Genomic DNA, 16978 nt, shown 5'->3' with positions numbered 1-16978 from the left:
GAAGAGACGTCTCCTGTCACGAAGCTGCAGCGGAAAAAGACAGCTCTTGACCTCGCACTTGAGAGTTTCTGACGAAAAGTCCTGTACGCTGACGACGCTCCGCTCTGGAGTTATCAGAGTTTATCTGCTTGTGTAAACAGGAGCTCAGGTTAGACAAACGAAGAGTGGCTTTGAATACTAAAAACCAGGTTCCTGCTCCTCATAGTACAGTTAAAGTACACCTGTTTCTGTGGTAATTAGACATGGAGTGTCTAATATCAAGCGTTCTTACAAAATCGCAAATATGAAACTGCATATATAGGAGGGAAGAATGTGTGTGTTGGTGTTTAAGAGCAAAGAAAGAACATCAGCGTTGTTGTAAAGAAAAGAACCGTATCAGAGCTTCTCGATGACTTCTGATGTTCTTTGTACCTTCTAAACCTGTAAAACTCGTTTGAGATGCAAAGCTGCACCTTGAGGTTATTTATTTTCTCTGTAGTCACTAAATCTGAGCTCCAGGGCTCCTCTTTTGGTCCTGAGCTCCAGGTTCCTTTATTTAGTTTGCAGGTTATTCCTTTATTCGGCTGCGTTTCCTTTTGTTTCCCATAAAACATGGACGTTGAGGTGAACTGGTGACTGAAGATGTCTCAGAATGTGAATGTGTAGCATGGTGTTTGTGTCACCACCTCATCCCTGGTGTTCCTGAGATGAAGCTCATCCTCAAGCTGACCAGGATAAAGCAGCTTATGCTAATTATAATATATATATCATTTGTCTTCCCTACACACGACTATGACAAACGTCCTGCAAAACAGACGGCTTTCATCATCAAACGAACCTAAAATGAGGCCCTTCTTTATAACTCTGGGTTATGTTCACATCCTTCACTTGTCCCGGTTGCCATGGTAACCGCGGAGCTGTATAAAGCCACGTGCACCTGGAACCTGTATAACGGTAAACTGCGTGTTATTCACGTTTGTACCGGAACACGTTCACGACGGTAATAAATACACACGTTTAGCGCTGATGAACGGTTATGTATCAGACATCAGATATCGGACATCAGACCTCCTGTAGCTGGGCTTTTGTGTGGTGTCTGTGTGTGTGCTGTAAATGACGGGGAAGTTCGTAATGTGATCAGACCAGCGGGAACAGCTTCAAACCGGTTTCAGCACCGAGCAACAAAAGCAGCTCCAGCACAACGACACACACACACACACACACACACACACACACACACACACACACACACACACACACACACACACACACACACACACTCTCTATCTCTCTCTCACACACATACACTCTATCTCTCTCTCACACACACACGCTCAGTCTCTCTCTCTCTCTCTCTCACACACACACGCACTCTCTCTCTCTCACACACACACTCTCTCTCTCTCTCACACACACACACACACACACACTCTCTCTCTCTCTCTCTCTCTCTCTCTCTCTCTCTCACACACACACTCTCTCTCTCTCTCACACACACACACACACACACACACACACTCTCTCTCTCACACACACACACACACACACACACACACTCTCTCTCTCTCTCTCTCTCTCTCTCTCTCTCTCTCTCACACACACACACACACACTCTCTCACACACACACACACGCAGCGGACAGCTGGCATGATTCAGCTGAATAAAAGTGTAAGATCGACTACATTTCCTTGTCCTTTCTCCAGCACGCCATGATCACACGGTTGTGTTGTTTAGTGGCCCAAAGAGGCAGCTGATCATCTGTAAGTGCGCTCATTACATTACAGCTGCACATTTCTGGGTAAGTCCTATTTTAACTTTATATTCATGTCGTTTTAAATCTATTATTAGTGCATGTTTCTCCACTGAACCAGATTGATCATTTAACACGTTTGTTACGTTCATTTCCGCGTTTCAAATGATGTTTTCTGACGTGTTTGGGTTACTGGCGTGTTTACATTGTTCTGACATCCGGTTTAAGAAACACATTGTTTACATTGTCGTTGTTCTGAATGTCAGTGTGAGCACAACAATGTGAGATAAACACAAGGGCTCGATTCCAAACGACTCCATCTTTCCTGCACTAGTGCACTGGATGGGGTTTAGGAGCCATTATACAGTCAAAGCTCATGCATCACAACACCTAAGACTTACATGGTGTGTTTAGTTCATCTGAGTGTTTTGCTTTTTTCTTTAGAAAGCCAAAGTGGGAACAAAGTAGCGGTGTGTTTATCTGATATCTTTTTCATTTCTGTCTTTACAGGATCTCTTTGAAGAACCCAGCATCTAACAATGAGTGTGCAGAGCTCTAAGAAAGCCATGGATGGAGGCTGGGGCTGGGTCATCGTGGTGGCCTCGTTCACGGCGCAGCTCCTCGCCTACGGCTCCCCCCAGTCTGTTGGAGTGCTTTATCCCGAGTGGCTCAATGCCTTCCAAGAGAGCAAGGGGATGACCGCGTGGGTTGGGTCTCTGGTCTCCGGAGTTGGCCTCATCGCCAGTAAGTTCAACAGGGTTCTTGGATAAAACATTAAAATGTAACCGGTAAAAGTTTATCCAGGTCACAGTGTGCACAGATCTGTAGAAAAGGAGAACCCTTCAACAGCCTGGCATAAGAAGTCTAAACTTAGTACATGTCAGCAAATTACACGTTGTCAGAAATTCTTCACCGAACGGTCATGTGCTTTATGGATGCTGCTTGCATGCTCAGCATTGTTTCATATAATAGTCTAAGTACTTAGCAGGAAATCCCTTTCAGTAATCCAGTTTAAACACCTGCACTGAGATACAATGAGGAGCCCCGGTGAGGAGCCTTCGGTTCCCAAACCCGAGGTCCTTATCCTGCTGGAAAGTTTAGGAATAAGAAAAAAAAAACCCTTCATGGCTCTAATAAATAGACTGAAGCTATATTTAGACACATTTGAATAATGAGCCGAATATTTGAATAATTTGATTATGTTTCTAAAATAAATCTATACTGAAGGTCTCTCTGAAAGCTTGCAAGTTACCACTGAGAGCACGAGCAGTGTAGAAAAGCAGACATCAGTAATCTTACACACACTCGGTGACGAGCGCTGATTAGTCAATTTTTAAACCCTGTACTCGTTTATATTGGCAACGGAAAATGAACAAATGCCCGAGTGAGTGTCGTAGCGTTCCCTGTTGACGCGATGAGCCCTGACCTGAAGTCCTCGACGCTGACGACGTGTCTTCTTACGAAACAAGCCATTAGATATGTGAAATAAAGCTGTACATTATGTTACATCACACTGACTTTAAGGACAATCTTTAAAAACCATACACATTTATGTATATGTATATTTATGCATATGTATATAAATTATTTCTCCACCTATATCTTCATATAGTTTATACTTTACTATTATTTTATTATTATTGAATTTGTTTGCTTTTTTATACTTTTTATTCTTATACCGGACAGTTGCATAAAGCATTTCACTGCATGTCGTCCCCTGTATGTATGTGTGTGTGACGAATAAAATTTGATTTTATTTTATTTTATTTGATTGCAAGCCGGGGGACACGGTGTCTTAGTGGTTAGCACGTTCGCCTCACACCTCCAGGGTCGGGGGTTCGATTCCCACCTCCACCTTGTGAGTGTGGAGTTTGCATGTTCTCCCCGTGCCTCGGGGGTTTCCTCCGGGTACTCCGGTTTCCTCCTCCGGTCCAAAGACATGCATGGTAGGTTGATTGGCATCTCTGGAAAATTGTCCGTAGTGTGTGTGTGTGTGTGAGTGAATGAGAGTGTGTGTGTGCCCTGTGATGGGTTGGCACTCCGTCCAGGGTGTATCCTGCCTCGATGCCCGATGACGCCTGAGATAGGCACAGGCTCCCCGTGACCCGAGGTAGTTCAGATAAGCGTGATAAGGAAGTGAATGAATAAATGAATGATTGCAAGCCAAATGGGTTTTGAAGCTCTGTTTGTTTCTTCATTGTTGACAAAAATGTTGTTGCAAGAGTACATCAGCGTCCCTGTTCATCCGTGTCTTGTACACCAGCTTTTATAATACAGTTGAACTCTATATGGTATAATCTGCTGCTTTTTTTTTTACGATCATTTCCGTGATGCTGTTGTTAACAGGATGACGCACCTCTTTATTGCACAGGTCCCATCTGTAGCGCCTGTGTGGTAAATTTCGGAGCCAGACCGGTGACCATCTTCAGTGGAGTCATGATCTCTGGAGGCCTTATGCTTAGCGCCTTCGCCCCCAGTGTCCACTTCCTCATGTTTTCCTATGGCGTAGTCGTCGGTACGTCCTGTGTTTATGTTTACAGACATAATCCATTGCCTCATGGTAGTAAAATTAGGCCTGTGTACTAACAATGACTTCAGTGTCCAGGGTTGAACTACTGTATGTTTCTATGATCTTCCAAGGAGGAATATTGAGGAATAAAGAGAGTTTGTTTAACACTAAATGGACATTTGAAAACATTTTGTGTTAAAATCGATGTTAAAACTTCAGTTGGTCGTTAAATATAAAAAGCCGACAAGCGCGAAGGAAGCGTTCCGTTAAAATGACCTTTAAGCAGTTAATCGTATAGTTTTCTAGTGGATTTGTATAATTTCACGTGTAATCGTCTTGTGTGTGTTTTCGCCGTTACAGGAGTAGGCTGTGGACTCCTGTATGCTGCTACTGTGACCATCACATGTCAGTACTTTGACAAGAAGCGAGGCCTTGCTCTTGGCATTGTTACTACAGGTAATCATGTTAAACGTAGATAATGTAACGTTAATAACCGTTAGCATCAAATCCCTTTTAATACTCTATTGGAATTTAACCCTTCGAGGTCTGATGCCTTTTTTTTAAGACCCTAGAGATTTTGATGTGCTATGAACATTGTTCTTTATCCAGTTCCCTCTATCATATTAATGGTAGAACCTTTATTACACTATAATTCAACATGTTCTGCGGTCTGTATGCGAGGGAGTGTCACCGAGTCGGAGGCAGCAGGAAACGTGTCCTGTTTGTTTTTTGTCATTTAGAAAACAAGCGCATCTGGTTTTTAAAGTAAGCAATAAAAATAGACTAGTTTTAGTTTAGAACGGATTCTAAGGATTTATAACCTTGTCATCACTACATCATCATCATCATCATCATCATACATTATCACATTTCAGGTACAAGTATCGGTGGATTCCTCTATGCCACTGCACAGAACGAGTTCATTGAGCTTTTTGGTCTCGACGGCTGCCTGCTGCTCATTGGGTCATTCGCACTCAACATCGTTGCCTGTGGTGGACTGATGAGGCCGTTGATCTTGCCAGCTTACTACCTCAAGCAGAGAGCTGCCCTGGTGGAGAAGGCTGAAGAGAAGCTCGGGGAAAGACCTCTGGTCCTGGACCACTCCATCAAAAAGGACCTGTCTGTCACCGATCTTCTGATCACGGCAGAGACCAAAGGCGCTCTGGCTTCTGAAAAGGAATTGCTGATCTGTTCAGCCTTGGTAAGACTGCTCAAGAAGAAGCAAAAGGCCTACATAGATTACTTGCACTCCATTTCTGAACAAATGAGGGACCGGGTGTTTGTCGCCATGTGCTTAGCACTGTTCCTCTACACCGTTGGGGCATTTCCTCCACTGCTCTTCCTGGAGGATGTGGCCCAAAGTGAGGGTTTGATTGAGGGCATCAGCGTTGTCCCTCTCGTCTCAATATTTGCTATTGCAGGGGGTATTGGGAAGCTGCTGCTGGGAATGGTGATGGACATCCGCTGGATGAACAGCTTTTTCCTCTATGGTGTCACGCTGGTGGGCAGTGGCATGGGACTGCTGCTCATCCCTTTCATTAAGAGCTACGTAGGGCTCCAGGTAATCTCCGCAGTACTGGGTTTCTTCTCAGGGAACTGGTCCATCACACCCTACATGACCACCAAGGTGGTCGGCATAGAGCGGCTCACCGAGGCCTACGGGATATTGATGTTCTTTGGTGGATTTGGGATTATGCTCGGACCCCCAATTGTAGGTAAGCATGGCCATTGTGGATCCCACCCCCATACCATTACCTACTGCCTACATCTGTACTTGCTGCAAGTTGATGCTCTAATGAATTATTATTGTTTCCTTCAGGCTGGTTCTATGATTGGTTGCAGTCCTATGATCTGGCCTTCTACTTCAGTGGGAGTTGTGTGCTGCTGGGTGGAGTGCAACTTCTACTTTTTGCCCTGTCCTGCTGGGACAAAACCCACGACCCATCTCCCAAACCTGAAGCACAGCACGATAATAACTGTGACAGGGTGGCTGCCGTCGCCTGAAGTATGGACGATGTCTTCTTGCCTGCTCAAATCCGTGGCCGAACCTGAAGATGTTTGTTTTTTCTTTCTTTATTTTGTCGATCTAGTTTCCGACGCTTCAGTCGGTGCTTTAAATACATCACGGTTAAGTAACGGACCCAAACTCGTCCTGTCCTCGGTTGTCATTTCCTCGCCTTGTTTTATGAGGCTCCAGTGTATGGAGAAAAATGTTTTTAAATGCATGACCAAGCGTCGTGTTTCTCTTTATACGGTGATAACCGAGAACACGATGTCATGACGCTAACTGAAGCAAATGCCTTTTTTTTTCTGCAACACTATACCATATTCTAATGACATCTTGACCTAGTGTTGTTGTTAATGTACCAAAGTTATTTAATGTTTATTATCGTGGACAAAGGGTTAAAATCGACAATCTCATGCCACGTTTTAAACCCATGTGTCTTTGTGCTGCTGAAGATTCTTTGTCACACAGTGTTGGGCTTTTTTATTATTATTATTATTATTATTATTATTATTATTTGGACTAAAGATCCGACTTTTATTGAAGTGTTTGTGTCTGCATGTGAGTCAGGTAACGTCACCAGTCCCCGAATCTTCATTTCATTGTATTTTGATATATTTCAAGCAATATGTGGACATTTTATTAGTCCGTTCCTGTTCGTATCCTCTAACACTTTTAGACTGTTGTATTTTTACACGCACTGTAAGTAGGTTGTCTAGTGAAGATTTCTGTATTTTTCTTTTTTTTTTCTTTTTTTTTACATAAAGTATTATTTTAATCGAACTGCCGCTGATGTTTATTGTGTAAAATGAACCACTGGCCTTTATTTATAGGTTAGTACCAGGTGTGAAAGACCCTTAGACCCTTTACGCCGTCTTAAAGCATATGGAGCAACCTGTGATATTTATGTATGTTGTTGTTTTTTTTTTTAAAAACTTTCTATGATTTTTAAAAATGGAAATAAACTCATCTTGATATATATTAGTTGTCAGCATCGGTTTAATATAATCCGGTGGGACTATAACACGTGATGATGAACGATGTCGTTGATGTATTTTCTACAACAGCAGCTCGGGCAGTAGTGTAACCTTCAAGTGAAATTAGTTTTAACTTTATTCTATGTTATAGTTTTTGTGTAGTAATAAAATATCCACAGAGACGGCGGCTAAAAGGATTCTGTAAGGAGATGCTTATTTAACACAACGTGAAAGTGGGGGTCACGGTGGCTTAGTGGTTAGCACGTTCGCCTCACACCTCCAGGGTCGGGGGTTCGATTCCCACCTCCACCTTGTGTGTGTGGAGTTTGCATGTTCTCCCCGTGCCTCGGGGGTTTCCTCCGGGTACTCCGGTTTCCTCCCCCGGTCCAAAGACATGCTGTGTGACTGTGTGTGTGTGTGTGTGTGAGTGAATGAGAGTGTGTGTGTGCCCTGTGATGGGTTGGCACTCCGTCCAGGGTGTATCCTGCCTCGATGCCCGATGACGCCTGAGATAGGCACAGGCTCCCCGTGACCCGAGACATTCGGATAAGCGATAGAAGATGAATGAATGACGTAAATGTTAAGCCACATTTGAGTGAAAAGCTTTGCTTTGCAAATCAGGAGATTTGTTTAAAGCTGGGAACAAATTAGAAAATAATAGAGAGAAAACGTTTCCAATTTCCATTTGAGCTAAAGTCATTAGAGTCAGTTGATATTTGTGTGATAAAATAAAGTCTGTTCCTGTCACTGGATTCATCAAAGCACAGTTTTGTTCTGTCATGTTGTCAGAAACAAGAGAGCTCACTACAGACCTCCCGCTCTCGTCTGGACGCACAGCCTAACACCAGGGTGCGTTAAGTGAAATTGTTGGTTAATGATAAATACTCTTCCTCCCAAGGGTTAGGGTTACAGCTACAGTTAATAAAGTCAGCTTACGGTATGAGCTGGAGGTCAATGAGCAGCGTCGAAACGTGCTGTTTTTATTCAGTCGTATTAAGAATAAATCAAAAATACATTTCCTTTCACTACAAGGTGACACTTCACACTGTAAAGTAACGTAAGTGGAAAGCAATTCTTCATTTGAAATGTTCGTATATTTCATGTAAATCGTATTTAAAAAAAAGGTTTTATTTCTTACATATACATTACAGTACAGGCAAATGTTTTCCTCTCAGTTCCCAGTTAGGAAGTAGGAGCCCTGGAGCAGGGAGGGGAGTCTGTCTATGACGTTTACCCCATATCTAGATATACTGTCTGTCTGTCTGTCTGTCTGTCTGTCTGTCTGTCTGTAATATAGTCTAGTCTAATGTTTCATTAATGCACTGCAGAGTATTTAAGCTTTCTAATTTTGACTTTCTCCACCAGAGGGCACTGTTTAACTTCACCAAGATGTTTCATTTAACTAATATTCGATGCATATAAAATGATTTTCATTACTTACAAAACATTCGTCTGATTCGTCTGACACCCGTGTGGTTGTGCGGTGGTCCTGAACAATTCTCCTGTACGTCAAAACTGTTGTGTTCGTCCTGCACACATGAGTATTGATAGAAGCATATTTAAAGTAATTGATGACCTCTTGTGTGACCATGGTAACAGGGCAAAGGCAGGAGATGTCCTGTTCCTCTGACGTGCCATGTAGATTGCAGTGTTTGATCAGGGTATAAATAGAACAGTAAGGCCTAAACCTCTAGCTTTAGACACACACACACACACACACACACACACACACACACACACACACACACACACACACACACACACACACACACACACACACACACACACACTACGGGCACAAAAACATCTACTAACTGATAGCTCAGTCAAATAAAACCCTGCAGTACAGAAAGAAGGGGACAGATTCAGTGTAAAATCCACTAATCACTTTCACATTACTCCCAGCCTGACCTTTAACCTCTTAATCAGAATCTTTATTTCTAATGTGATTTATAGTCTTTTTGTCTTCACCCACCTATCAGTTAACAAGTCCAGTGCTTTCCACAATATGTACAAATTCGTTTGTACCACACGGTGAGCGACACAGCAAATTTTTTGGACTTATGCACAGCGGCTCCACTCGATTTAATTACTCTTGTGGGGTTCATTTGTTTAGTCAAATTTAAAGACTCCATCGTGGGAATTCTTCACCTTCCGAACTCCGGATCCGGTTCGTACCGCCACCTCAGCACGCATGCTCGGTGTGTGTTAGCTCATCATTTTGTTTATATGTTTTTTTAAATAGAAAAAGGGGTGCCAATAATTCTGCACATGTCCAGTCCTTGTGTCGCATCTTTGTGTGCAGAGCCTGGATTATAAACATGACCAGGTCATAAACTGTAAGATTACAGTCAGACACTTTATTGATGCATATCATTATATAATGTAAAAACAGCCCAATAAATAACTACAATAAACTTTACAGTTATAGTGTGAAGGTTGTTTCCTTGTTTATAAAGTGTGGGTACGAGAATTATAGAGAAACGTAAGGCAAAAAACAAGATGTACTGTATAATGTCCTTCATTTTGTTTTTTATGGCTTTTACTAATAGACATTATGGAGCAACTCTACAGCTTTACAGCTTCAGACTCAGCAGTGAGATGAACTTCTGACCTCGATACGAACAGCTGAATCCTAATAATCACGTGTTGCGTGGTCCTACACTGTGTTCTGCTTGATAGATTTCACTTTGCTTGTATTTCTTCTTTTGCTAAACGTTAAATGGTCACATGTTCACCGTTTCATCACAGCCTACAAACATGGCCGCCCTGGACCCACACTGCCAGGAGGCGCCTGACCTCTCTCGCTCTTAATCACTATCCTGTGTTAAATTAGTATGTTCTGTTACTGTTTATAAGCATCTTCGGTTCACTCGTGTCCCCTTTTCACACCTGACTGACTTTCTCCTCTTGTTTACAGGTTTTTTTTTGTCTATACAGTTGTTCGATATTTTCTGCTCTTTACATGATGTTGTCCTGCCTGTTTGGACCCAGTTAGTACATCGATCAACCTGTGTCTGTTTTGACCCTTTTCTCCCTCCAAACATCTGCTGTTCCTAATATTTTGAACTGTTTATATGTCCTATTTGAACTGCACTTACTCTCCAAGTGTCTGTGTATGTGGAATAAATTAATAATTGTAAAAAATATATTTACAAGGTAACATTGGCTAGGAAAAACTCCCTGAAAAGTCATTAGGAAGAAACCTGGCGAGAAGCCACCGTGAACACACACACAGCAGTGAACACACACACTGTGAACACACATACACCGTGAACATACACACACAGCAGTGAACACACACACACACTGTGAACACACACAGCATTGAATACACACCGTGAACACACACCGTGAACACACACCCGGAGCAGTGGGCAGCCATTTATACTGCGGCGCCCGGGGAGCAGTTGGGGGGGTTTGGTGCCTTGCTTAAGGGCACCTCAGTCGTGGTATTGCCTGCCAGAGACTCGAACCCACAACCTTAGGGTTAGGAGTCAAACTCTCTAACCATTAGGCCACGACTTCCCCAAGTGATACACCAGATAGAAAAATGACAAATTATTCTTCATAAATTCCTCTGAGGGGCGTCACGGTGGCTTAGTGGTTAGCATGTTCGCCTCACACCTTTGGTTTTGGGGGATCGATTCCCGCCTCCACCTTGTGTGTGTGGAGTTTGCATGTTCTCCCCGTGCCTCGGGGGTTTTCTTCCGGGTACTCCGGTTTCCTCCCCCGGTCCAAAGACGTGCATGGTAGGTTGATTGGCATCTCTGGAAAATTGTCCGTAGTGTGTGTGTGAGTGTGTGAGTGAATGAGAGAGTGTGTGTGTGTGTGTGTGTGTGTGTGTGTGTGTGTGTGTGTGTGTGTGTGTGTGTGTGTGTGTGTGTGTGCCCTGTGATGGGTTGGCACTCCGTCCAGGGTGTATCCTGCCTCGATGCCCGATGACGCCTGAGATAGGCACAGGCTCCCCGTGACCCGAGAAGTTCGGATAAGCGGTAGAAGATGAATGAATGAATGAATGAATGAAATTCCACTGAAGCAAGAGTGAAAATTGTGTATAAACTGAAGCAATCAATCAAAAAAAAAAGAGCCAAGAAGTAAACAGGAAAAACAGGGCAGCACCACGCTACTAGCAGCACAAAGCAAGGACATGGTCGTATGTCTGGTAGGTGTTAATTATTATCTTGCCACATTGAAGCATTGGACATCAGGCCTATAACAAAGATGTCTGAAACCACAGCTAGGATTCCTGTATGTCACTTTATAAACATAAGCAAAGACAGATGTTGTGGTAGAAACCATCCCTTAACCACCACATACTTGTGAAACAGCACCACCTGGTGGCTAAATGCAGCACAAAATATCACATGCTTGAACACACAGCAAATCAATAATCTTTTGAGCAAATTAATAGAGTAAATCTATCGACCTTGGGCATGAACAACTCTGAATAAATGACTGGTAACATGATCCTACCTTTCTGCTGACCAGATTTCTCCTCATGCCGGAGGGTGAAGGAGTGAGAGGGCATCTGGAAGGCCATGCTAACAGCTAACAGACATATAACATGTACTCAGACACCCTGACCGGTGTTTCTTCACTGTTGTGTCTCTCGATTCGGTGTCTCAAGTTCCCCTTAACACAGTTAGTACTTTCTGACTCTATAGTAAACAGTTCTAGATAATAATTGATGTATAATCACACTATCTGGCGTGACCCTGATGACAATGGGCTCCTTTCCTCATGTCTTCTCAGGGAGTTTTTCCTTGCTCCCATCAGCTCTGGATTCTATCTGATAATATCTGGATTTTTGAAAAGCTGAAATAAAATATTCTGTAAATTATTACATTTCGGACTAAAATGGCAGTACAGCAGCATCGACAGCTGGCAGCGAGAAGCGTAGCAACGTGCTATTAAGAGGACAACAGAATAGACTGGGGGCATAGAAGCCTTTATTATTACACATATACATTACAGCACAGTGGAATTCTTTTCTTCACATACCCCAAGAGGGGTCAGAGTGCAGGGGCAGCTATGATACAGCGCCCCTGGAGCAGGGAGGGTGGAGGGCCTTGCTCAAGGGCCCAACAGTGGCAGCTTGGCTGTGCTGGGCCTTGAACCCCGATCCTCCGATCAACAACCCATTTTTGATGTTGTGACAATAAGACGAATGTTTTTTATCCATTTTGTGTATTCCACCAGACGTTCTATTAGCAACTTTTCTAAGATATTTCAGCTTTTTGAAGCCCTCGGTAGTGGTTAGCACGTTCTCCTCACACCTCCAGGGTTGGGGGTTCGATTCCCACCTCCGCCTTGTGTGTGTGGAGTTTGCATGTTCTCCCCGTGCATCGGGGGTTTCCTCCGGGTACTCCGGTTTCCTCCCCCGGTCCAAAGACATGCATGGTAGGTTGATTGGCATCTCTGGAAAATTGTCCGTAGTGTGTGTGTGTGTGAGTGAATGAGAGTGTGTGTGTGCCCTGTGATGGGTTGGCACTCCGTCCAGGGTGTATCCTGCCTCGATGCCCGATGACGCCTGAGATAGGCACAGGCTCCCCGTGACCCGAGAAGTTTGGATAAGCGGTAGGAAATGAATGAATGAATGAATGAAGCCCTCAGGCCTGACAAAGGAAGTAAGAAGGGACAGCTTGAACTTTATTACAGTAATTCACATTGGTTTGTTCTTTTGAATCGGAGATCCATGCCGTAATCGGATGTCTCCAGTGTGTAATCTCTGCCTGTGTCCATGTGTGTGGAGATGAGTCAGGCCATGAAAGCTTCAAGATCCGCTTTGCTGGAGTGACTCAGGCTGTCCTGCTCTCTCACATCCATTTAACTCTTTTACACACACGGCACACAAACAACACAGGGTTGCCAAATCTCAGATTAGCAATCTTTTCACTGATTGTGTAACACCCGCACTCATTCATCGTGCAATGCTGGAGCAGTAAAATGCAGTGGAAGGTGATAATGAAATTTATAAAATAATGAACAAGACACTGAAGGTAAAATAATGACGTTAAACCTGCGGTGAATTTTACAAGATGACCGACCGTCTGTGATAATTGTAGCAAATAAAACACAAGCTGACGTGAGAATTTATGATGTGTTCTTAATATAATTATAAATTGTTGTTGCTAAGCTAATCTGGTATTCTATAAATATATAGATATGTCCTATAGATTGTCAAGATAAAAATGTGAACGTAAAATAAAGCAAACGCTACGATATTTGGAGGCGCTTGCGATTTTTGGGTAAGACGTCTCATGAACATACATACAGATGATTCACGTGTGTGGAACATGAGTACATTCACTCATTCTCTACCACTTATCCGAACTTCTCGGGTCACGGCGAGCCTGTGCCTATCTCAGGCGTCATCAGGCATCGAGGCAGGATACACCCTGGACGGAGTGCCAACCCATCACAGGGCACACACACACTCTCATTCACTCACACACTCACACACTAGGGACAATTTTCCAGAGATGCCAATCAACCTACCATGCATGTCTTTGGACCGGGGGAGGAAACCGGAGTACCCGGAGGAAACCCCCGAGGCACGGGAAGAACATGCAAACTCCACACACACACAAGGCGGAGGTGGGAATCGAACCCCCGACCCTGGAGGTGTGAGGCGAACATGCTAACCACTAAGCCACCGTGTCCCTAACATGAGTACAATGATCATAAAAATAATTACATAAAAGTTTTCACTGGTACGAGTTTAAAAAAGAATCCAATTCAAAAAAGGCAGAAAAAACTTCACAGGAGGTCACAAAATTTAATAATAATAATAATAATAATAATAATAATAATAATAATAATAATAATAATAATAATTACAGCAAAATCAAGCATTTTTGGCATCATTCGATCTTGGCTGTCTCGTTATTTTATTGTGTTCTCATTTATGTATTTGACCTTTAATATTTTATTGTAGAGCACTTTGCAGTGCCGGATAAATCTGATTTATTTACTGTTTAACTACTTTAACTAGCCATGATCCAAAAATGCTCTTTCCAGATGTTCTGCTCAAAGTCATACAACCTGGAAGCCAAACAGACTTAACTGTGATTTTCTATCTGATTTTTTTTTTATCCTTGAACTGGAGAAACATACTGTATAGACTCATTTGAAGTTGCGCAATATTTTGTATTTGACACCAAAGTGAATGAAACGAAATAGCAGACATTTGTTGATGCATAAATAACTGCTCCAGTTAGAAATCCTTGCTAGAGCTACATTTGTCTGTGGTTAAAGCTGCAGGTCTTGAATAGGTCTCTGTCTTTCAGCTTTGCACAGCTGGAGCTTCCATTCTTTTTTGGCAAAGTTGTTTCTGTTAGACTGCATCGAGACAGCAGCTTTCATGTCTTACCACGATGTTTCAGTTAGATCGAGGTCTCGGCTCCGACTGGGTCATTTGGGCTCTGGGGTTTAGACTTTGGCAGTAAGTTTAGTGTTGTTTCCTGTTGGAAAGCTAACCCATACCTCAATCCTAAATCTTTGCAAAACTAGAACAGATTCTCTTCTACGATCGCTCTGTATTACTCTCCACCCAACCTGCCCTCATCCCTGACTAGTTTCCCAGACCAGTGGATGAAAAGCGTCCCAGTAACAAGATGCTACCACCACTTTGTTTCATTGTGTGAATTCTATTCTCATATGATGGATTTTCTGCCAAGACTAAAAAAAAAAAATGACATGTTGGTCTCATCAGAGTCTAAAACCATCAACATACCTTTGGGTAAAATCCCAAAATGATTTGGCTCTATTTAAATAATAATTTTCTTCTCAGCACAGTTCCAGACTTCTCCCATATGAGCTGTGGATTTATCTGTACATTGCAGAATTACCGTCGGCCTCTTGGTGGCGTCCACTTTGGTTGACAGCCAGATTTTGGGACATATATCAGAAGATTTATTGTTTATTTTTTTAATTATTAATGTAACGGCAGGATCGGTGTGTTCCCAGAACGTCGTCATGGATGCAATTTGGTCATCTCTATGTTGCGTGTTTAGCTTTAGGGGTGAATACTTATGCAATCACAACTTATTGACATGAGGCCACTTTAATAACATGAGCTATTTTGGGTCGATCCAGACCTCAAATCCAAGTTAAGTTTATTTTGGTTCCTAATTTAGTGTTGAATGTCCTTATGGCTTTGTGTTACAAATAACAAGACCAACTTTCATGTCGGTTAAACCACAAACTAAAAATAAAACTGAAGAGGAAACTTTACAACATCCTGGTATTATATAGGGGGGTCACAGTGGCTTAGTGGTTAGCAGGTTCTCCTCACAACTCCAGGGTTGGGGGTTCGATTCCCACCTCCACCTTGTGTGTGTGGAGTTTGCATGTTCTCCCCGTGCCTCGGGGGTTTCCTCCAGGTACTCCGGTTTCCTCCCCCGGTCCAAAGACATGCATGGTAGGTTGATTGGCATCTCTGGAAAATTGTCCGTAGTGTGAATGAAAGTGAATGTGAGTGTGTGTGTGCCCTGTGATGGGTTGGCACTCCGTCCAGGGTGTATCCTGCCTCGATGCCCGATGACGCCTGAGATAGGCACAGGCTCCCCGTGACCCGAGAAGTTCGGATAAGCGGTAGAAGATGAATGAATAGATGAATGGTATTATTATATAACACAAGACAAGAAAGAGACAAATTATATTTATGTGAATGAAAATCCTCAACACACAACATTCATTTATTTGTTATTATTCATTTAGTCTCGAGTGTTTGGTCATCTCCAAAATCGATCCATCCGTCTTCTGTACCATTTATTCTACACAGGAACCCTGGACTCAGGTGACTCAGGGCACAATGTCTCACACACACACACACACACACACACACACACACACACACACACACACACACACACACACACACACACACACACACACACACACACATTCATTCACACACTATAGGGACAGTTTAGAGATGCCAGCCAGCCTACAGTAATGCCTTTGGTCTAAGGGGAGGAAAATGGAGAACCCAGAGGAAACCCCTAAGGCACATGGAGACTCCACAGGGCAGAGCGTGACATGTTAACCACTAAATGTTCCACTGAAGCAACAGAAGTGTTCAGTGTTAGAGATTTAAGCACTTATGTACGTCGCTCTGGATAAGGGCGTCTGCCAAATGCTGTAAATGTAAATGTAAACAGAAGAAACTTCAAATTGAAGAGGAACTCATCTCATTCGTTTAGATTCTTCTTCTTCCATTTTTTTAGACCCATTGTTACCAGTACACTGCTGATGGAATGGAAATCGACTTATCAGACATTTTCTATCGTGATAAACAAATGAATTATTTAATCACTGCAAGTCTGTTATATAATTAAACAGGACTCAGGCTTCCAGTGTGAGATTTTTTCCCCTCTGTTGGATGACACAGAATTTCAGTGGTAAAAGATAAAGCCTTAAATAATCATGTTATCTCCACTATATAAATCCACTATATATATATATAACGACTATTTTGTGGTTCTTTTGGAAATGAGTTCCAATAAGAATTCGGTCCTCTTGGTCCAGATCAAAGAGATTGTTCACGTATCCGAAGGATCTACAGGTGTCTCCAACCATGTTAGATTTCACACGAAGCAGCTTGTGTTGTGTGTTTGTCTGAAACACGCAGATCATCTTACAGACAGAATATTATTATTGTGGTTATATCGATTAATAAAGACGCTACGTGCTGACGTGATGTGTATCGCTGGTGCAGGGAGACATGACTCGTGCACACAACCACAATGTT

The 16978-nt window shown here is 42.8% G+C and overlaps 1 protein-coding gene across 2 annotated transcripts; it reads left to right on the top strand.

Annotated features, from left to right (window-relative positions):
* Window positions 1-1506: 1506 nt before the first annotated feature.
* On the top strand, window positions 1507-7223 carry slc16a9b (solute carrier family 16 member 9b). Of its 2 annotated transcripts, XM_027157186.2 has the most exons (6): window positions 1507-1778; window positions 2241-2474; window positions 4102-4245; window positions 4600-4695; window positions 5115-5954; window positions 6059-7223. In XM_027157186.2, exons 2-6 carry the CDS (start codon window positions 2270-2272, stop codon window positions 6241-6243), a joined length of 1470 nt encoding a protein of 489 aa, XP_027012987.1. In that variant the 5' UTR covers window positions 1507-1778; window positions 2241-2269; the 3' UTR covers window positions 6244-7223. The 2 variants fall into 2 exon arrangements, with proteins under 2 accessions (XP_027012987.1, XP_047673712.1); XM_047817756.1 differs by lacking the exon at window positions 4102-4245.
* The last annotated feature ends 9755 nt before the right edge of the window (window positions 7224-16978 follow it).

This window comes from Tachysurus fulvidraco, chromosome 8, assembly GCF_022655615.1.
Source record: "Tachysurus fulvidraco isolate hzauxx_2018 chromosome 8, HZAU_PFXX_2.0, whole genome shotgun sequence".
In the NCBI taxonomy this organism is placed as follows: domain Eukaryota; kingdom Metazoa; phylum Chordata; class Actinopteri; order Siluriformes; family Bagridae; genus Tachysurus; species Tachysurus fulvidraco.
The sequence above is the reverse complement of the archived record's forward strand: the minus strand, read 5'-3'. Positions and strand labels throughout refer to the sequence as shown.